This window comes from Tripterygium wilfordii, chromosome 17 (genome assembly GCF_013401445.1).
Source record: "Tripterygium wilfordii isolate XIE 37 chromosome 17, ASM1340144v1, whole genome shotgun sequence".
NCBI classification, from domain to species: domain Eukaryota; kingdom Viridiplantae; phylum Streptophyta; class Magnoliopsida; order Celastrales; family Celastraceae; genus Tripterygium; species Tripterygium wilfordii.
Genome location: NC_052248.1, coordinates 9939695 through 9962107, shown reverse-complemented (window position 1 = coordinate 9962107; position 22413 = coordinate 9939695). Strand labels below are relative to the sequence as shown.

The 22413-nt window shown below is 35.1% G+C and overlaps 2 protein-coding genes and 1 pseudogene across 3 annotated transcripts; all 3 read left to right on the top strand.

The window, feature by feature from the left end:
* The first annotated feature begins 3124 nt into the window (after nt 1-3124).
* Nucleotides 3125-7012, top strand: LOC119983113 (multiple organellar RNA editing factor 1, mitochondrial-like). The gene is made up of 5 exons (XM_038826784.1): nt 3125-3583; nt 4926-5023; nt 5095-5160; nt 5281-6059; nt 6713-7012. The coding sequence occupies exons 1-5, from the start codon at nt 3195-3197 to the stop codon at nt 6722-6724; spliced, it is 1344 nt and encodes a 447-aa protein (XP_038682712.1). The 5' UTR covers nt 3125-3194; the 3' UTR covers nt 6725-7012.
* A 1170-nt stretch (nt 7013-8182) lies between these two features.
* On the top strand, nt 8183-9416 carry LOC119981893 (annotated as a pseudogene).
* Nucleotides 9417-12338: 2922 nt separating this feature from the next.
* On the top strand, nt 12339-21391 carry LOC119982442 (phospholipase D delta-like). Of its 2 annotated transcripts, none has more exons than XM_038825821.1 (11): nt 12339-12626; nt 13373-14330; nt 15067-15183; nt 15337-15531; nt 15679-15951; nt 16045-16113; nt 16287-16434; nt 17674-17822; nt 18656-18829; nt 19266-19463; nt 20997-21391. In XM_038825821.1, the coding sequence occupies exons 2-11, from the start codon at nt 13374-13376 to the stop codon at nt 21288-21290; spliced, it is 2574 nt and encodes an 857-aa protein (XP_038681749.1). In that variant the 5' UTR covers nt 12339-12626; nt 13373; the 3' UTR covers nt 21291-21391. The 2 variants fall into 2 exon arrangements, with proteins under 2 accessions (XP_038681749.1, XP_038681748.1); XM_038825820.1 differs by having other exon boundaries at nt 13326-14330.
* Nucleotides 21392-22413: the final 1022 nt, after the last annotated feature.

The window sequence follows — 22413 nt, the reverse complement described above, 5'->3', positions numbered from 1 at the left end:
TCTTGCTCCAATTAAGGTTTTAAATCACGACATTGGCATGTCGCTTGATTTCCTCAATCATGAGTCTGGCAGTGTGGTCATAATACTCATGAGCCCCTGAAACTTTCTTCACTACCACGAGCGTGTGTAGGGGGTACCTTTACCCCTTCGAGTCACTACCCATAGCTCTAAATCTCCTGTCAGGTCACTTGGATCTTGATGGTATACCGGATCCTCATAGCTTAGCTTCTTCCTAACCAAGTCATCAAGAAACCTTCCTCTATTAAGTACAATTCGTTGTCCGTCCATTTCACCTATCATCACAAGTTCACCCAATCAGACTCCAGTTCATAATATATATATTTATCTATATTTTTTTAGTTTTATAATATTAGCGTTTTTAGCTTGCTCCGATACCAAAAATGTAACACTCCTCTTTTAAGGTGCCACATGGCAAGGTAAATTGACACCAAAAGTCAACTTCATGACCTTTGACCCATCCACCGTAAGCTTTACCGAAGAAAATTAAATAAATACACTCTTAAATATTAAATATACTTCTTATTCTTACAGTATCTCAAGATTTAACAAACTTAATAAAAATAAAATTCTAACGCCTCCATCTCTAAGGCCACACCTTCCTTTATTCCTCCTCCGAAAGTTCTTATTACTTGTCTACATGATTGAAATGTGCAGGAGAGGTCAGCCCGGCTATATTATCAATTTAAGAAATTAAAAATGATATTTCCAAAATATACTTTTAATTCAAGAAAGTAAATTTCCAAACATCTCAAAACATACTGTTCATGACAGAAGAGAATCCAAGTTTATAGAGTAAAGGTTAGTCACTGACTAATCCCTTACTAGATTTAGTAGTAACTAGCCACAAATCACATTTCAGAGTATGGGTTAGTCGTAGACTAAATCCATACTGGGTCTAGCCGCAACTAGTCGCGAATTCAATCATTTGCCTGAGTCAGTATAAAATCACCCATTTGGCTCAATCATCCCCATAACCGGGTCAGGGTTGGGGTAACTATGTGCATATGCTGAAGTAAATCATTACACGTATCCATTCTTCAAGTTCTCAACAAAACAACATCGGTACATGAACGGTTTTTAAAACAACATTAAACCAATACAATATTCCTTTTTCAACTGAAAATAATAATTTTTCATACTTCATAAACATAATCATTTCCCAAATCACGTGTCACCAAAATCATAACATTTCAATATCCCTATTCACGGGTAAAGATATTTCCTTATCATTTACTCATTTTCAATCCACAAAAAATAATTCATAGATATATATTTTACAAACGGTTATTTTTCTTTCGTAAACATTTCTTTCATAAAATCGAATTCGCAAACATAGAATCAAAAGAGATTTCCATATATTTTTATAAGACATTTTATAAAAGCTCAAATAAAATTTTTTAACATGTTATAACACAAGGACGCCTCACTTTTTTAGCGTCTACTAAATCCTTAAGCGGATGCTTTCCCTTTACGTTTACCAAACATCAAATAGGGACTTTAGCCACTTGCCCTATTTAATTAAATAAATACATATATCACAAACAACCCTAAGCCATTAATCAACACCAAACATAACTCATATAAAATGTATCAATCACCAAAAACTCATCTCACCAACCCATGCTCTTACCCGAAACACCACCTTGTTTAAAAATAATTGTTATCATCTCATACCATTACCAAATAAATCATACCATGCAACATGTCCAAACTATCTCATCATGACTCTTTAAGTCCAAGACAAAATATATTATAGACTCACACTTATACATTATCCAAAATTGGCTTTAAACAAAACATCATAGTTTTTTATGGTCATTATCTAATTTGACAGTTTGATGGAAAATATTTACACAATTGAGAACCAAAACTCATTTGTTCTTCAGTGGCAATTCACGATATTGTTAGCCGTCCATTACAAGTATGTAGATTAAGTTTTTAACCCCCCTTTTGTTTTAAACCTCTCTATAGTGAATATATGCCTTTGATTTGCTTACAGATCTTCCATAGTTGTTCCGGACAATACGTCCACCATATACACAAAATCAATCATAAACTAGCAACCTATACATACTATGATTTGCTTAACTTATATACAAAAATCATAACATGTCTACTATCTTCGATTAATAGGGAAAACTTACTAGAAAGTAAATCCTTGAACACAACCTTGATCTGATTCAATCCTCTACCACAATACCGAACAAACCAATGCCAACACCTTGCTTAACAAATCCTAATACCTGACAATTCTACATATCAAATCAGTTAAGAAATCCATCTAATCCGAACACCACATTAACCACACAAAAATGGAGTCATCCAAGAACCTTACCTTATCTATAACTCAATTTCTGCACTTCCAGCACCTCAATACAGCTCTAGAATACTCCTTTTTAGAGGATTTTTACAAGATCAATTCATGAATACACCATTCTCTTTTATAACCCAAGTTGTCATAACACTAACCAACCTTTTGGATGCCTAACCTTTCCCATCTTTTAATTCCACAACTAAACCTCATAAGTATGTTCTTAATCACCATACAAAAGCCTTAAACAGAACTCTTAATTTTGTAAAAAATATACAAACCGACATACCATTAAATATACTCAAAAGCTATATCTGCAATAGGTGTCTGGACATTTATTCAAGGTGTCCGGTCAGCTATACCTCCATCGATCGCATTTCGCCATGGGTTTGCTAAAATTGAAAATTTTGAGAACTTGTGTCCGGACACCTGCTGTGAAAACAACAGCCTAATCCTACGAAGCCCACTTAATTTTTACCAAGTTCAATTACTTATGGATTTTGTGGATTAAAAAAAATTAAAATGGATCTATTGGAATAAAAAATTGATTTGAGGGACTTATTGCTAATTAATCCTTTTTTAAATTAGCAAGGCCCATTAAAGATTTTCCTAAAACAAATGATGAGCAATAAAATATCCAAAATTTATGATAAAATAATTATCTACAATTTTAAATTTTAAATTTTAATTGTGCTATGTTTTAGTAAAAAACTGTAAAGTGAAATATGTTTTAGTTTATTTGGAAAAAAAAAATTAAAGTTGGCAATAAATAGATAAATCTTTAACGCTGCTTTGCTTCCCTAAACCCAATAGAACCCTAAAACCCCCAGTTCTCTGTGCACTACCACCACCAAAACCAGCGATGGCACTCCACTTTCTCCGCGTCCGGCGGGCCCTGGCCACCGTCTCTTCTCTCCACCGTTCTCTTCCCTCTACAATACCCAGTATCGCATCCTCTCCTCTCCTCGAAAAATCCACTCCCCTTTCCTCATCATTGGCGACGATCTTCTGCAAACCTCGATCGTTCTCACTGACTCGGGTTTCCTTCTTTTCTTCTTCTCCCTCAACCCGATCATCACCGCCGAGGGTATGGAAGGAGGGGGAGGAGATCACGCCTGACATGGTCTTGTTCGAGGGCTGCGACTATAACCACTGGCTCATCACCGTAGACTTCCCGAAGGAGGCGAAACCCCCTCCTGAAGAGATGGTCCGCACCTACGAGGAAATCTGTGCCAAGGGTCTCAACATCAGGTCTTAGTACCCTTCGTCGTCCTCCTCCTCCTCCTTTTCTTTAATTATGGAATTTGATACTGGAAGTTCGAGTTAAATATTCATCTTATTTTCTGGTTTTTTTGGTGTGCAATATGTTGTCAGATATATTACACATATGGGTAAATGTATACGCTTATCCACTGGCTGGTTGTTTGTTGAGGACATGAGGTTGGAGAAGAGGGGGAATAGTAGAATATTGTTTGTATTGAGTAAACCATTGTGCCAACTTTGTTTCAGTTTGATTTTCCTCCTTGTTGCTGTTTTTGATAAATATGCATATGTGCAGTTAGAGCATTCAGCATGAGCACCTATCAACAGCAATATCACTTTTTCACAATTTATCATTATTAGTTTCGTCTTATTTTATTGTTCCTTGTTTATATTTTTGATTTCAAGTAAAAATAAATTATATAGGGGTTACATTAGAGTTTATATATTGTTTCAAAAAAAAAAAATTCCTCAGTGTGCTGCGGTGGGGGTTGTGTGCTGTGTTGGGGGGAGTCCTGTGTATGTATCACGAGTGGTTGTAGAAAAGAAAAAAAGTTTCCACAAATATTTGACATATAAAAGATAAAATATATTAACTATTTTAATATATTTTGGTTTTTGGAGACTTGGTAGCAGTCACACTGTCAAAGACTCTGTTGCATGCATTTTTTTTTGGTCAAAATCTGTACTTTTTAAATTTCTCACTTGATATTGATAGATTATATTGCAATTGCTCTTAAGGGCATTAGTTCTTGCAGAGTTGAATGTTTTCTGGATGTAAAGTTGTAAACAGTATTCATCTTGAAAGCAACTGCTTTATTAAAAAATGCTAAGAAAATTAGGGCTATTTCTACATTTCTTCACAAAGGCCCGTTGGGTGGTAGCTACTTATTTGAATTTGAGTATACCTACAGATACTTCTCGTCTTTTTCACTTAAAAGAAAGGTTTTCTGGGTCTTTTGAAATTTCATTGAGGACTCACATTTAAGTTTTTAATCTCTTCTTCCCTTCTAGGTTTTCTTTTTGTCTAATTGTTTCATAGAATCCTTTTAAAAGTTTCCAGTGGTAGATGGAATTGAACTCAAATTTCATTTTCATCTAAATATATCTGATTTGATATGAGAAAAGCAGAATACTATGAAAGGTATAAGTAACCAACCTGGTTTCCCTCGGCCTTGATGCTTTCTTGAATAATTAATTTTAGTGTCTTCTTCTTTTTGAAGGCTCCATAATAACAATGTTTCTACCTTCATGAGTTGTAGATTTTTTTTTTCACTTTTCATTTTACATTTTCTGTTGTTGTGCTGACTATTTGTTATTCTGATGGTATCAGTTTGGACGAGGCAAAAAAAAGAATGTATGCATGCAGCACAACTACTTATGAAGGTTTTCAGGCTATAATGACAGAAGAAGAGTCTGAAAAGTTTAGAGGTAAGTATGATTATCATACATCCAAATATAAAGTGGATGGAGCATGACTAACTCAATTTTTTGTGTGACAGATATCCCTCAAGTTGTTTTTGTGTTGCCAGATTCCTATATCGATCCAGTAAACAAAGAGTACGGAGGTGGGATTTTCCTCATAATTGTCCCTTTGCGTTTTTTGGTCCCCCTCAGTGTTCCCTGGAAAAGAAAATCACGATCAATTTTTGTTGTAATTTGAACTTGAAACTCTTGTTCTGTATCAGGAGACAAGTATGAAAATGGAGTGATCACACACCGGCCACCCCCAGTTCAATATCACAGAACTAGTGGAAGATTCAGAGACCAGCGAAACAGAAATGCTGACCGAGGTAGGTATGACCAACGAGGAGGTCAAGCTCCGAACCAGCAAGGGTATAATCAGCAAGGAGATGGAAGGAATTATGGAGCCTCTCAAAATTATTCACCTCAGCAAAATTATCCTCCACAACAAAATTATGGTCCTCCTCAGCAAAATTACAGTCAACCTCAACAAAATTTTGGACCTCCTCGACAACATTATAGTCAACCTCAACAAAATTTTGGTCCACCTCAGCAAAATTATAGTCAACCTCGACAAAATTATGACAGTCCACCTCAGCAAAATTATGGTCCACCTCAGCAAAATTATAGTCAACCTCGACAAAATTACGACGGTCCACCTCAGCAAAACCATAGCGTGCCACAACAAAACTATTCTGGGTTCTCCGATCAGGAATCTAAGAGAGGTCCAATGCCTTCATCACATCAGGGCAATCACCCTCAAGGAGGACCAACAAATAATAATCTGCAAGAACAAAGGGAGTTCCCTCAGGGAAGTCGCAGGGAATATGCACCTCCAGGACAGGGAGGCTATGCGGGAGATAATAGGGATCATGGTCAAACACAAGGTCAAATGCAAGGAGCAAATCCTGACTATGGGCAGGGTTTCTCACATGTGGAGCAGAGGAATGCACAAAGGGAGCAAAGGAATTATATGGCCATGGGACAAACTGGACCAGACCAGGTAAGACATTCTATTTTGAGTAACTAGGATAAACCTCTCTTGAATGGCTCATCTGCATAATTTCACTGCTTGAGATCATAACAAACACGTAGCTTGAGCATTTTTAACATTTATCTTTCACTGGTAGTAGTTTCAGGCTCTAAAGGCTTGTAATTTGAAATTCCATCTTCTCCAGCATCAATTGAGTTGGCAAGAAAATAGTGACAGCTTACAGTTCACATGACAGACGAGCATGTGAGCCGAACATGTGACTTAGAGGTCACAGAAAACAGCCTTTCCACATATTATGTGGGGTAAAGTCTGTGTGCATCCTGCCTATCCTCGATTCCACACATTGTGGAAATTTTGTGCACGATAGTTGTTTACTTTTCTTACCTCACTGTTCACATGATTTGGAAGAGTGTTTACTTAGATTTCTTTTAGGGATATGATCTTCGATTATTAGTTGAGCACAATTTTTCACTATGAAATTTCGTTGTTATATTTTCTGAATAGCTGGATGAAAATTGCTCAACAAATATTCGTGTTTTAGCTGGCTAGAATACTTGGCTAGCTGTTGATGAATTTTTATTGATGAACTTGGGTAAGTTCTTTAAACTCTTGTTATTTCAGTTGGTTGGACATTATCAAATAACAAGGTTTTTCTCTTACAGGGAAGGTATTGAGGTCTCAATTTAATTGTTGTGAGGACCTGAACGATCAAATTAATGTCACCTATCTAGCTGCTCACCAGAGTGAAGGATTACATATTTCCTCTAGTCTTGGTCAAGTTTGGGGTTAATGGTTTGTGCACCACTTCACTTCTGATTTTCTAATCTTTTTTTGCTGATGTCTTAATTTGCTGTACTTCGAATATATTATGAACAAAGATCCCCTTATCTATTTACAAGTTACAATAGATTGTGTACGTATTGCTGAATGATTGAGATAGCGAATCAAATGGATTTCGTGGCCATTGAGTCAGGGCAAACGGTGAATGGTGACTGTAAATGTTTGGTCATTTACGGCAGGTGCCAACTGCATTAGGAGTTGGGATGCAAGGCCTCGCACTTCAGCGTCTCCGTTTGAAACTCGCTAGTTTTACAATTTTTGGTTATAACCAACTCTTTTTTTTCTTTTCTTTTCATTTTCTTTTTTTTAATGTGATTTATGATTTAATGTGGTGTGTCTTGATAATAACTGATCGGTCGGTTAAATTTATGTCAAAAGAATTGAAAAAATGACTAAACCAATTGTGCATAGCTCTAATTACTAGAATAATTTCATCTTCTACACTAATTAAACAACATAATATTAACCGAGCGCTGGTTATGTCGGAAGAAAATGAGTTAAGAGTATTTTTTTTCGTTGATTATTATATTTTTGTTTTAGCAGATAATAATTTTCTCGAACCATAAATTTGCTTGAAAGAAACAAAACTCTATTGCAATTTGAGATGGCATGTTTGCTATGAAAAACTTCATCAGCTACTGTTTCACTTAACTAGAGTTGGGAGGGAATGAGAAGAGTTAAGGGGTTGTAAAAAGGGAGTTGAATGGCTTCAGAGTGTTAGAGCATCCATAACAACTCTTCTTAACAGATTCTCTAAAATATGATAAAATGAGTCATTTTACAGTTTTACAGAATCATAATTCATCAGCACTCTACAACAGCTCTTTTAAACCATTTTCTATAATTTAAAATATTCATTTCTCCAATCACTTTTATAATCTTTTATGTTTAAATTTTATCAATTACATTATATAATAACAAATATATTTTTGACAATATCATTTTTAAAATAAAATAATATATTAAATATATATTTTACAAGAAATTTTTTACCTTTTCAATTTAGTCTAAAAGTTTACTCGAACGGCTATATTCTCAACACACAAAATTCCAACGATCATATATCAAACGACTATATTTACCAAATATTCGAATGGTCTAGAATATTCTAATGGCATATTATAGAGGATCAGAATATTCCAAAGCATATTCTAAAGGATCATAATATTTTAATGGTCAAAATTTCAAACGTTACTTTTCAACGATCACATACTTTTATTATAAAAGAACTAGTGTCTCGCAACTTCATTTACATATCTCCCAACTCTTCTTCATTATATAATATTTTCATAATGAATTGTCTTTTCAAGCGTATACAAAAAATTTATGATGATTCATCATCAAACTCGTCCTCTGAGGATGAGTTTGAAGATCTTTTATTTTTGGAGTATGAAAGAAAACGATTCGAGCGAGGATCAACATCACGTACCAGTTCTCATCGACAACATTCGGTCATTAATCATAATCGACTACAAGGTCATGAACGCATTTTCAACGATTATTTTGCAGAATCACCAGTCTATAATGATGCTATGTTTAGAAGGAGATTTTGCATGAATCGAGCTCTATTTCTTCGCATTCAATCCGTAATAGAAATGCATGGACCGTATTTTCAACAACGAAGAGATGCAGCCGGTAGACTGGGGTTATCTTCTCTTCAAAAGATAACTGCAGCATTGAGGATTCTTGCTTCCGGAGTTGCTGTAGATTTCATGGACGAATATGTAAGAATTTCAGAAAGTACTGCTATTGAGAGTGAAATATTTTGCAAAAGCAGTTATTTCTATCTTTGGTCCTGAGTATTTGAGGTCTCCCAACAGCAACGATATTGAACTACTGCTAGCATTAAACAAAACTCGTGGATTTCCTGGGATGCTAGGAAGCATCGATTGTATGCATTGGAAGTGGAAGAATTGTTCGACTGCTTGGAAAGGTATGTACACTGGACATTGTCAGGAACCAACAATTATTTTAGAAGCCGTTGCATCATATGATCTATAGATATGACATGCATTTTTTGGACTACCAATGTCACATAATGACATCAATGTGTTAGAACGATCCCATGTTTTTTTTGAACTAACTCAAGGGCGTGCCCCTACAGTTAATTATTCAATCAATGGTCATAACTATACAATAGGATACTACCTAACTGATGGTATATATCCTTCCTGGGCTACGTTCGTGAAATCGATCCTGCTACCACAAACTATGAAGACCAAACATTCTGCAAGGTGTCAAGAAGGTGCCAGAAAAGATGTGGAACGTGCATTTGGAGTGCTACAATCTCGATTCGCAATTGCACGTGGACCTGCTCGTTACTTTGAGACAAAAACACTTAAAGAGATTATGCTTGCATGTGTCATATTGCACAACATGATCGTTGAAGACGAGCGACATCTACACCTTCAACCAAATATGTCCTTCATATATGATCAAATCGATGAAAGTCCTCCACCAATAGAAGTGCCAGAAGACCATGCATATGAACTTCAGGATTTCATAGATCAACATTTTCAAAGATGAACAAGTTCATTCTCAGCTCCAAAGTGATCTTATCGAGCATTTATGGAATATTTATAGTGAATCGTAGTTTGTACTCTTTTCATTGTATTCTAGTAAAAAGTTGTTATTTATTTGTGTGTTTATAATTGTTACTCAAATAAATTTAAGTCAAATGAAAATAAATATTATTTATCAGACTAAAACCAAGGTGATTTACCCACATTGATAAACATAAGAAAATTGGATAATAAAAAAAAAGATAGAATAATGTAGCCATGACCCATGTGACTCACGTATGTATCATTTAATATTAAAAAATGTTTACAGGAGCTACAGTGCTCTGCTACCTCTAGCGCAGCACTGTAGCATCACGACACTTTAGCGGATGATATACTGTAAAATACAGGAATCGATGCAGCTGGTTTTTTGGAACTTTTTAAGATTTGCTCTTGTAAAATGGGATACAACACCAGTTTACCAGAGCCGTTGGGGCTGCTCTTACTCAGCCTAATCGCCCAATACTGTTGGGATAATATCAAGATCATTCTTTAAGAATGATCAAGAAACAAAAGAGAAATGGAAATAAAGAATAATAACAAAATCACAATGGAAGATTTTGGGTAAAAAACTCAAAATATCGGAGAAAAATAACAGTGATTGTCTTTTGATTGTCAAAAGACAATCAGAGAAAATTTTGTGTGAAAAATTATTACAGCAATACTCTTAGTAATTCTCTCACCCAATATCCCAATTATACCCAAGTGTAACTCTAAATACTCTCTCTCTCTCAAGTTTCTTTGTGAGTTATGTGTCCTGAATGAAAAAAAATTATGTATCTATTTATAAAGTTCCTTAGCCGAAATAGCAATAGTATTTTGAATGTGTTTTTATCATGTATTTTATACTAACCTTGACTGATGCCCACAAGAGCCATCCATGCTTTCATTAAACCTCATTTGGCCCTCCAACAAAAAAAAAATGTCTTTTCTCATACCTTATTTTTGATCAACATTATCAATCTCCATCTTAATCAAAACTCCAAAGCTTTTGCTATCAACCCTATTTTCACCGATGGTCATAATTTTCAACATAGAGAATCATCTTCATATTCCACCATAAAGGATTTACACACTTATAATTGACCATTCTAAGAATTTCACTTCGGCTCATGCCGAACAACTTGTTAAAAAAGTTATGGTGCAACCCCCACATTTGGCTTTCCATGTAGTTCAACAGCAAATCAACATGCAATTCCACCATGCACTTTACACCAATGTCAAATTAATGTCTGTGTGCAAATTTATGGACTTGCTAGTAGTAATACATCTCCTTTCATGAAAATTTAAGAGACTGACGACATACCATGAGGATGTATATGCCTTTCAAACAACATCATTGTAGTCTCCCAACATATACACGCTATTAGTGTCACCAGAGATACTTGCCGAACTAGCTCCACCTTTCAGACAATTTCATTTTAGGTGCCCATATTATCCACACCCCCGACACACTATCTCTTTCTTCACAGAATTTTTCTTCTTCCAACTTCTTAGCTACCAATACTGAGTTCTCACGTGAAACTTTATTTCCACCACTCAACTTCTTTTTTTTAAAAAAAGAAAAAATCTTGAAAGTAGCTTTTGAAAAATTATTTTCTCATTCCATGCATCAATATAGGTTTCATGTATTCATAAGAAGATGAAAGAGACCATATAAGTCTTAAAGATATATCTTCATCATTTTTCTTAATTACAATAGCCACCTGAGACGCTCCAATTGAGAACACTCAAATTATCTGAGGTTGTAGTACCTTCACTCATGTGCAATGTATGAAATTGCTCCTTCAAGTACATACAACTTGATATGTCTTTTGACTGATGCAATTTTTCAAGCTTTTCCCAAAGTTCATTGACTGTAAATAGTTCATGCATATTCGCAAGAATATTTTTGGTCAAACAAAGTCGAATTGCACTTGCGACTCTTAGATCAAGATCTTCCCAATCTCCATCGCTTATTATGAATTTATAATATTTTTTTACGTCAGATTCGCCCAGATCAGTATTGGAAACATGGGCTGGTTTCCCCCTCAATGCCATGTGTAACTTGGATTAAATTAACAAATCTTTGATATGTACTTGCCACGAGCCAAAATTGATTCTCTCATCAAATTTGTCAATGTCGTATTTAACACCCGACATTTTTGCTTGAAGGAACCTAAGCTCCGATACCACTTATTGAGAACATATCAAGAAACAAAAGAGAAATAGAAATGAAGAATAACAACACAGTCATAACATAAGAATTTATGTGGAAAACTTTAAAAACCGGAGAAAATCATGATTATTGTTAAAGACAATTAGAGAAAATTCATCATGTGAAATTTTATTACAACCACACTCACAGTAATTCTCTCACCAAAAAAACTCTAATTACACTCAAGTGTAACTTTCTTATGCACATACTCTCCCTCAGCTTTTCTCCTAGGATTCTTTATGAGTTTTGTGTCTTGAATGAAATTTTTTATGTCCACATGTATTTTTACTAGGAAATTGCTACGCATTTTGTCAAGATTTTATCATGCATTTCATACCGACTTTTGATTGATGCTCACAACAGCCAACCATACTTTTTTAAAAAAAAGTAGGATTTACATGACACCCAAATAATAGTTTACACTTGAGTCACTAATTGGAGTGATAAGGATGATGTGTATCATCATGATATCAAGGTTTTAATCTTCCCTTCCCGTTTTGAAAAAAAAAAAAAAAAAAAGTAGTCTACAAATTTCAATGATAATATCATCTTATTATATTTGAGAATGCTTAGGGAATAAATGAATATAATACCGATGATATGAAAATTGGAAAAAGCACAAAAATGTACAAAATTGAAAAGATATCCAAAAAAACTCAAACGAGACAGAGGAAGCAGAAAAAGACTTCCCTCTCGTCGGTTAGACAAAGTTACACACAGTTCTGCGCGGCCGAGAAAGCACGAGACACAGAGAAAATGGTGCTGCTTGCCTTGCCTAAGATTTCCCGCCATTCTCGGTTCCTAGTCTCTCTCATTCTCCTGCAATTGTTGGTATTTGCGTTGCCCGATTCTCTCTCACCCAAAAAAATAAATAAGAGGCAGAGATTGTGGTAAAATTTTCCTTCTGCACGTCTCTCCTTCACTGCGTCCCTATTCTGATCCTAGGTCTCCTACTCTTCTTCGATCTTTCTTCTTCAGGTGGGAATGCCAATGCTGATTATGTCATTTCCTGTGTGTGCCATGTAGTATCTTCCTGATTTTTATTTTTTGATTTATGATGGTGCTGTTGCCGTCAATGTGATATTGCTTCTCTGTCTTGCTAATTTAATTTTTTTTTAAAAAATTATTTCTTATGTGTAACAAAAAAACTTTGGAATCTTGAGTTTGGCATTTTTAATATGTTCCCAGATCATTTGAACTTTATCATTGAGTAATAATTATCACCAATCTCAAAAGATGAAAGGGTTCGTAAAATTGGGAATGGGTGAGTGTAATCTATCAAAAGGAAAAGAAAACAACAATTTGCATAGAGAGAGTTATACTTCAAGCAGTCTTTCCTTTAGTTCCTCTCAATGTTAGCAAAATGTTTAGCTGATTTTTTCTCTAGCTCATCTTTCCAGCAAGGGAAGGTTTAAGATAACAAGGTAAAGGTCTTGAAATAATACAGTTGGGAACCCCTCTTCGCGGCTGAGTGATTGTTCAGGATAACAAAGAACATGCATTTCTGAAATGTTAGTTTTCTCAGTGAATTTTCCAGCTTTGAGAGATAAAGATAGATCATGTTTGGAATTGAATTTCATAGATAGTGAAGAAGAGTGTTCTAACTAGTCGTGGAAATTAACACACGGTTTGGACTAACTAATGCAACTACTTTTTTTTTTTTTTTTTCCGTAGCAGAAAGGGAATGCTATAAGTGCTTAGTATTTTCTCCATTCTTAATTTAGGATGGACAGTGATCTTAATGTACACCAGAATACTTCAACTAATGGGGTTTCAGCTTCCAACCAACCGGTTTTCTTGCATGGGGAATTGGATCTGTGGATTATAGAGGCTAAATCTCTTCCAAATATGGATTTAGCTTCGGAAAACATGAGGAAATGTTTCACAATGTTTGGACCTTGTGCACCTCAGTTTGGGAAGAAACCTTCAGTTCATACAAGCGGCAAACGTTCCATCATCACTAGTGATCCTTATGTGTCTGTTTGCCTTGCAGGGGCTACAGTCGCTCAAACCAGAGTTATTCAAAACTCTGAAAATCCTTTATGGGATGAGCATTTTTGTGTTCCAGTTGCACATCCTGTTGCAAAACTGGAGTTCCATGTCAAGGATGATGATGTTCTTGGGGCCGAACTTATTGGCGTAGTGGAAATATCTGTTGAAAAAATCCTCTTGGGAAATGAGATCAATGACTGGTTCCCTGTCGTTGGCCATTTTGCAAATTGTCTGAAACCTTTTCCTGAATTGCATGTTTCTATTCAGTTTAGGCCAGTTGAAGAAAACCCTTTATACAAGGATGGTGTTGGCGTGGGGCCAGATTATACAGGTGTTCCTAAAACATATTTTCCACTGCGTGTAGGAGGTAGTGTGACACTTTATCAAGATGCCCACGTACCTGATGGGGCACTACCCAAAATTTTATTAGACGATGGAAAAGTTTTTCAGCATGGAAAATGTTGGGAAGATATATGCCATGCCATTTTGGAAGCACATCACCTGGTATATGTTATTGGGTGGTCTGTGTATCATCCTGTTAAACTTGTGAGGGAGCCAACAAAGGCATTACCTTCTGGAGGAGAGCTTTCTTTGGGAGAGCTGTTGAAATACAAATCACAAGAAGGTGTCCGTGTTGTTATGCTGATATGGGATGATAAAACTTCCCATGACAAACTTCTACTGAAGACGGTAAATGCTTTTGACACTCTGTTGTACTTTCCAAATAGTTCATGGTAGTGCTTCACATCAATTGCAATACATATTCAGAATTATTTAGAATATGTTTCCACCCCTAGCCCCTAGGTGCAGATAGACCATAATAAAGCCTGCTGCTGGGCGGACCTTGGTTTAAATCTTTGTAGCAAATAAGAATTCTTTTGATTTACTTTATGCTTTTGAGTGAGGGGCTGTTCCAAGTGCCCAAGGTTGGCCTGTGCAAAGCAAGGCTTCTCTTGTCGTGAAATTCATAATATTTCCCCCCGAAACTGAGAGCTTGTGGAGTCAAACTAGTCTTTATAAGCTTAATAACACTTCACGGAAGTTCCTTGATGCTGTTTTAGTATTACATGCTTCAAGAAAAGTATAAGTTTAAGTATCTTTCCTTTTGAGGGGCTGTTAGTAGCCCTTGGTTGAAGTTGAAAAGGAAAATTCAGGTGTTAAGAGATAAATTACTTATAAAAGAATTCTACATCTTTTAGATGAGTTAAAGACTTGAAGTTAACAGCAGAGATAGGCTACTACGGAACGTTATTTTAGAGGTTCTTAGACATCAATTTTCATTTAAAAGTGTATTTAGTGGAACCTCAGACACTTCTCCTTATATTCTTTCTTTTTTGCTCTCCTATTAATACTCGAGGAAATTTCCCATTCACATCTGAAGCTACTTGACGCATGTACATTCTGACATTTATTGCCTTGGGTGCAGGAAGGTGTCATGCAGACACATGATGAGGAAACTAAAAGGTTTTTCAAACGCTCTAGTGTCCATTGTGTGCTAGCACCTCGTTATGCGAGCAATAAGCTTAGCATTTTCAAACAGCAGGTGTGATACTATTGTATTTGGATTTCAAACATCATCACAAACATAATGCTAAATCAGATGATAGATTCTTAATTAACCATTACTGAATTTATCGATGGATATTTTGGCTTGATTTTTTTATTTCATTGTCTTGAATGGATCATCTTAGTGCAGGTTGTGGGAACCCTCTTTACTCATCACCAAAAGTGTGTGCTTCTTGACACTCAAGCTTCTGGAAATAACCGTAAAATTACTGCATTCATTGGTGGTCTAGATTTATGCGATGGCAGATATGACACTCCAGAGCACCGGCTCTTTGATGATCTTGACACAGTCTTTGAAAAAGATTTTCATAATCCCACATTTCCAGTAAGTACTTATCCTAAAATTTCAAAACTCTCTCACTAGGTATTTTTAATATTGCTTGTTAAGTTGACGCAGACTTAAGGTTAAAAAATAGTGCCTTAAAGATATGAGAAATTTGATATTTTTCTTCATATTCTGGTGATTCGATAGTCTTATGCCCGAAGCCCCAGGCAACCTTGGCATGATCTACATTGTAAAATTGAGGGTCCTGCAGCATATGATATTTTGAGAAATTTTGAACAAAGATGGAGAAAAGCCACAAAGTGGCGTGACTTCAAGCTAAAGAAGGTCACTAATTGGCACGATGATGCCTTGATAAGGCTGGAACGTATTTCATGGATACTCACACCATCTTCTGGTTCTGGCGGAGACCAAATTGTGCGTGTGAGCACCGAAGAAGATCCGGAAAACTGGCATATCCAGGTAGGAAGTTAACATTTCATTTTGGTTTTTTTCCCTCTCCCCATTTGACAAAAATCCATATGAATTGTGATTACTGTCAGTTAATTAATATAGGTATTCCGGTCCATTGACTCAGGATCTGTGAAGGGTTTTCCAAAAGGCATTGAGGAAGTCATGGCCCAGGTTAGATCTAGGCTCATGTAATGCTATATAAGCAACACGGAGTTCTATATTTTCTTTATTCTTTAACTTGCTTTTTGTTGATTACGTATGCTTTTATGTTTGCATCCTTGCAGAACCACGATAATGAATAACCAAGTTGACTCTTTTTTTCTTTTCTTTTTCCCTCTTTGCAGAATCTTGTCTGTGGAAAGAACTTGGTAGTAGATAAGAGCATCCATACAGCATATGTAAAAGCAATTAGATCAGCGCAACACTTCGTGTACATAGAGAATCAATATTTCCTTGGATCTTCGTACTTTTGGCCATCATACAAAAATGCAGGTACATGAGGTACAGGATGATTATAAGATTCACTTTCAGGGTAAATCTTGAAACAGGTTTTGACTACTGTTAATTTTGAGCATAATTGATTTGCTGACTTATATCTTATGAGTTATGAAAGATTGACTGAAAGCAATATGCTTTTATTTGTAGTATTTTTCTGTATGATTAGAGAACTGTTCATCTGCCTCACCCTGTCATGGTCATATGCTCATTGATTTTGTGAGGCTCAAGTTTTGAAATTGGTGACCATATCAATATAGTATAATTTCTGGAGTAAGAATGTAGGTTCTAGGCTTTTGAGCTAGAAGGAAATCATTACTCATTACTGTAACAAACATAAGAATTGTGTACAAACTAGACGATTGAAAGATCTATCTAAAAATGAATTTCGGTAGATGTGTGTGCTTCTAGCCTTGTTCATCAAGTTATCTGAGAGGTACAGTCGTTAATCCTTATTGGCTTTTCCTCATTAATTTTCTTCTTGTTATCTATTCGGCATAAGGTTTAATCTTCAGACTTCTCTTTTTCATTGATGTCCAAGGTTACTGAGTGCTTTACATGAATGTTCTGTCTCTGAGTGGCATGGACGATTTTTTAAAATCTTCCACTGATAGGTTTCAGTATAAAATGTATGTGTGTGTATCGACTATCTGCCTGTTTGTTGCAGCAGATCCGCTGGCTCAATGCCAGCAGATCCGGCTCAAAAAAGAAGCTCCCTAATTATATATTTTATACTCAAAAAAGGATCCGGCTAAGGGAGCTTCTTTTTTGAGCGGAAGGCGTTTTAGAGCCTTTTTTTTTTTTTTAAATGTGGGGTCCACGCATAATTATATGACTTAGACGTGGGTCCTACTTGTATATAAATTTACTAATATATTGTTTTATACAAAATATGTCATTTAATTGATATATTACTAATAAATCATATAATTCAAAATGTGGGTCCTATTTTCATTAATTAATATTTTTTAATTAATAATTAAAATTAATTTTAATAAAAATTATATAAAATTTTAATAAGAATTATATTTATTAGATTTAATTTAATATAAAAATAAAAAATCTAATATTATAATACTTTATTTCAATAGTTTTTCCGCTGATGCCAGTTTTTACTTCACCAAACACCTCACAGCATATTTCACAGCTTTTCCGCTAGCATTGAAAATCAATCTTTCTGCTCTACCAGACGGACCATATATATGAAGCAGTTATGAGATTTCACTTTTTAAACAGGTGCTGACAATTTAGTCCCCATGGAGCTGGCCTTGAAGATTGCCTCCAAAATCCATGCACACGAGCATTTTTCTGTGTACATCATAATACCAATGTGGCCAGAAGGCGTCCCTACTAGTGCTGCTGTTCAGGAAATTTTGTTTTGGCAGGTTTGAATAATTCTCCTTTGCTCTTTAAAATTTTGATGCTAGTGGAGACTAAATTAGACCAAGAAAATGAAACATGAAGCTGATGGGAATGGAAATTGCATTGGCTTGCATGCGAACCAGCAAAACATAGGTGGATGATGACAAAGACGTCTTGCATTTGAACAAAATCCCGAAAGCCTAAAAGCTTAATGGCATTTGCTTTGGAAAAGTGAAAAATTGGACCAAGTGCAAGATACGCTACTTTCTTTATGTCCCCCTGCTTTTTCCCTTATGGAATTCCATCCAGTTCTGGGGTGACTTATAGTGAATAAAGAATCAAAGTTTGCATGATAAACAAAGAAAACTGTAAAACCTTGGTAAAAAAGAGAAAGACCTTAGCGAGAAAATGGTTCAACCCAATCCCACCAACTGGTAATGTATTTGATAATAGCTTCCCTAGCCTGTCCATATAAACGATATGGGTATATACTCATCTTTTCGAATTATGCCTGAATTGGAAGTCAACAACTCTTATAAGATTATGGGTGAAATAGATACTGGGAGCTCAGCGAGGGGAATGGAACTGCTGGCATTCTTATTAAATGGAAGACCTGAGGTGGACAAGTAGCATGGATGATATAAGGTTGAATGGAAAGGAGAAGTAAATATAATCTAACATTAAATTTTGTGCTTTTCTCTTTAAACCATCTGGTAAATTGGAAGTTACTCAGTGACCATTTTGGTGAGGTGTGGCTTTCATTAAGCAGTTAGATAAGAGTTTGCCTTTCCATCATTTTTGTTTGCAAGCAAAATTACATGCTGGCTTATCAAGGCTCCGTTTATGATGATAACAGGGACAAACTATGACCATGATGTACCATATTGTCGCACAGGCACTCCAAAAAGCAGGCCTTTCTGAGTCGTATCATCCACAAGATTATTTAAACTTCTATTGCCTTGGTAAGCGCGAAGCTTCATCTGTAGGAGGTTCATCTCAAATAAACCAACCAACTGAAAACCATGCACTGGTATGCAATTTCATCTTTTTTGGGGAAATAAAGATAAGATTTCTTTTTTGTTTTGCAATTTACTGTGAATGTACTTTTTTATTTGTTTATAGACAAAAGCTAATGTGCAATGGTACTATTCACTCTTTCACGGAACTAATTGGAGTCATTTGTTTGTATTGTTGAAGTTAATTTCTGTAGCACAATTCCTTGTCAGTTGACTTATCAGGGCGCAAATTACACTAAAAGAATTTCTGTTTAAAATACATTGAATGATAATGACATAATATTTTTTGGATAATTAATGGTATTTTATTATAAATTTTTTAGCATAGGACACTCTAATTGATTGCTCGTGTTGTCAACTGTATACCAGCCATTTTCATTCTTCTGATACTTTTTTTATACATTTTAAAATTACCATGATGAATAACCTTTTCTTTTTCCTCTTCAATAGTCATCAGCACAGAAATACCGTAGATTTATGATTTATGTCCATGCAAAAGGGATGATAGTTGATGATGAGTATGTGATTATGGGATCAGCAAACATTAATCAGCGATCTCTCGAGGGTTCAAGGGACACAGAAATTGCAATGGGTGCTTACCAACCAAACTATACATGGGCAAAAAAGAATTCTCATCCACACGGTCAGGTCTGAAACTTCTACTCATCTGGTCTCTTATTAAATTGCAAAAATGTTGGGATAAATCTCTTTTGCGACTCTTTGTATAACTTTTCTCTACCATCAGTCTTTTTCGTTCTTCCTTTTCCCCCTCCTTCAAGGGTCATGCTTGACTATCCTTAGTACGTGGGTGTTAAATGACAGTGTTAGTTCATTGACGACCTCACAGTGTTTGATTGATGTCAAAATCGAAAGACATAATTTGTGGAGTCAACGAACAAAAGTACATTTTAAGGTTATCTGGTTATAAACATACATTAATTAATAAGTAGGATTTATGGAAAAGATAATTAGCTTATATTTCCTGCCGAAATAAAAAAAGCTTGGAAGTTCCAAATAAGTAGGGGAGTTACTCTAGGTTATCAAACAACTATCAGTTCATGTATTTTGATGCAAGATTTGGTGATCGATAAAGTTGCAGGCAGATGAGGATGCATAATTTTTCGTGTGTGAAATAAATCTTATTATCAGGATTCAGAAACCTTTTCATATAGAACACTTTGACTTATTGGAAATATAAAACAGATATACCGTCTTGTGAAGTAGAAGTTATATATATGTGGACCAAAAACAAAGAATGAGATTAAAGAAGTGATATAAGATTTAATGCTCTAAAGAAGAACAATTTCTAAGGATTTCAAATGATCTGCTGTAAATTTAAGTTTCTGTTTCTAGAATCACAAATTGTGAGCTTTAAGCTTTAACGGACCAATTTTATCGAGGTTTAACGACCTAATCAGGAAGCTATAAACCTGAGACTACTCATCTCATTATGGAGCAATAGTTGGCCTATTGGTGGCATGTTCCTTTTAACTTACATCTAGTGCAAGGTTCAATTCTTCCATCCCGCAAAAAGTTAATAATTTAACCCCTCCAAAAAAAAAAAAACACTCATCTCATTTCAATTATCTTTTCTTGTATTCTAGAGTTACATTTCCTTCCTAATCCTTCTTGATCATGTTTTCCTTCTTCCACATGTTATAACCAAACAACATCAGCCTTCATCAGGTTCAAAGTAACATCGAGTCTCTCCATGTATAATTGAATATCAGTTGTCAATTTGTCATGTTACAATATTGAGTTTCTACAAGTCGTACGCTGTTTTCTTTGCAAAACTTTTTTTTATGGGTTGTCAAATTGTTAGGGATGAGATTTACGTTAACTGGATTTCATACTCATTTCTATGATCTATAAATAAGTTTATGATTGTATAGTATGTCTATCAATAACATATGTTATGCTATGTATATCAAATCAAAGGCTTAATAAGTGTCCTTACATTTTGGTAACAACTGGATATTTGTTAAACAAAAAACATAGAATCTTCTGTGGTCAAAAGAACACACAGAGTTCGAGCGGTCAATCTTAGAGATATATCCCACAAAGTTGTCAATTGTCATGCTCTTGTAAATGGGTGCGGAGAAAACTGACAATGAAACATTGCAAATATTTTGGGAACAAGTTTTTCCAGTACTTACCGAGTCAGTGATGTTGCCGATGCAGGTATATGGTTATCGGATGTCTCTCTGGGCTGAACACCTTGGCTTTCTCGAGGATTGTTTCCAGCAACCGCAGAGCCTCAAATGCATGAAGCGTGTCAATGAAATTGCCAGTTATAACTGGAAATCATATGTTTCTGAAGAGAGCAAGGAAATGAAGGGACATTTAATGTTGTATCCAGTAAATATCAGCAGAGATGGGAAAATTAGTGCATTGCCTGGTCAAGAAACATTTCCTGATGTTGGTGGCAAAATTCTTGGAGCACCCACTACGCTTCCTGATGCTTTAACCACATAGCTTCTGAAATCAAATGCAAGAATGATCCCAGTACATACTTCAAAGAAATTCTATATTCTCCATCTATGAATTCTTTAGGGAAAATTTATTAGAGCTGTGAATTTTGAGTCTATAAAGTTTTTGTAATACTTTTTTTTTTGTTACAGTTATTTGCATACATTCAAGTGCAAAATATATTCTCTGTTATCATTTAGACTGTTGATCCTAGGATGTTGATGCAAATAACATACTTTCTTCTATGAAGAAATATTCCAATTTTTGGCTTGAGGAGTAATAAGTGGACTAATTGAACAAATATTTCAGAATCACTATAATATAGCAAAATTTAAAATTTCAATACATTGTTTTATTAAATTGTTTTAACCAATATTCACCCATTGACCCATTTAGTAAAAGTCTAATAGCATGGATAGGTATCTAAAAAAGAAGTTCATAAGTGGGTTTTCATTCAACAGCCTCGATTTTGGATAGACTTGTTGTAAGTTGAGGGAATCCATATTATATCTGAGTTATTGTAGATCAAAAATAATGTATATACAAAGCTTTACAAAATGTACTACATATGAGAGATTCTAGTCTATCCAATATCAATTTAAGCTTCACATATTTTATCTAGAGCAGCGACACCTAAAAGCATGTTCCTTCAAAAGAGTTGTAAAGAGAAGATCCCGCGAGAGGTCAGTGATAGTTTTGTTAGTTTGTAAAAATGGAACTCATTTTGTAGTAGCATCATACTAAATCATTTAGGAACTAAGAATACATTTATTCACTTTTGTCAAGTATTTGATATCTAGATGATTCGATGACATGAACTATTGCTCTGTTTGTAGCTTTGCACATATCTAAGTTTTTGTTTTGAGTATTTTCAAAAGATTCGATGAGGCTTATTTCATCTATTTACATAACCAAAAGCAAAGAAGGTTGTTCCCTTGCAGATTACTCCTGAATCAGAGAAGATCAATTATTTGACATGATAGTTGATTTTTTTTAATAATGTAAGTAAAGTTTTTAGATTGTACGAAATTGAAAGATTATGAACAAATCTTTTACCTGGAACTCACTAGTGATGCTATCTAAGGTGCTGACAATAAACATTATTTTCTGTTATTTTGCTCACCTTGGT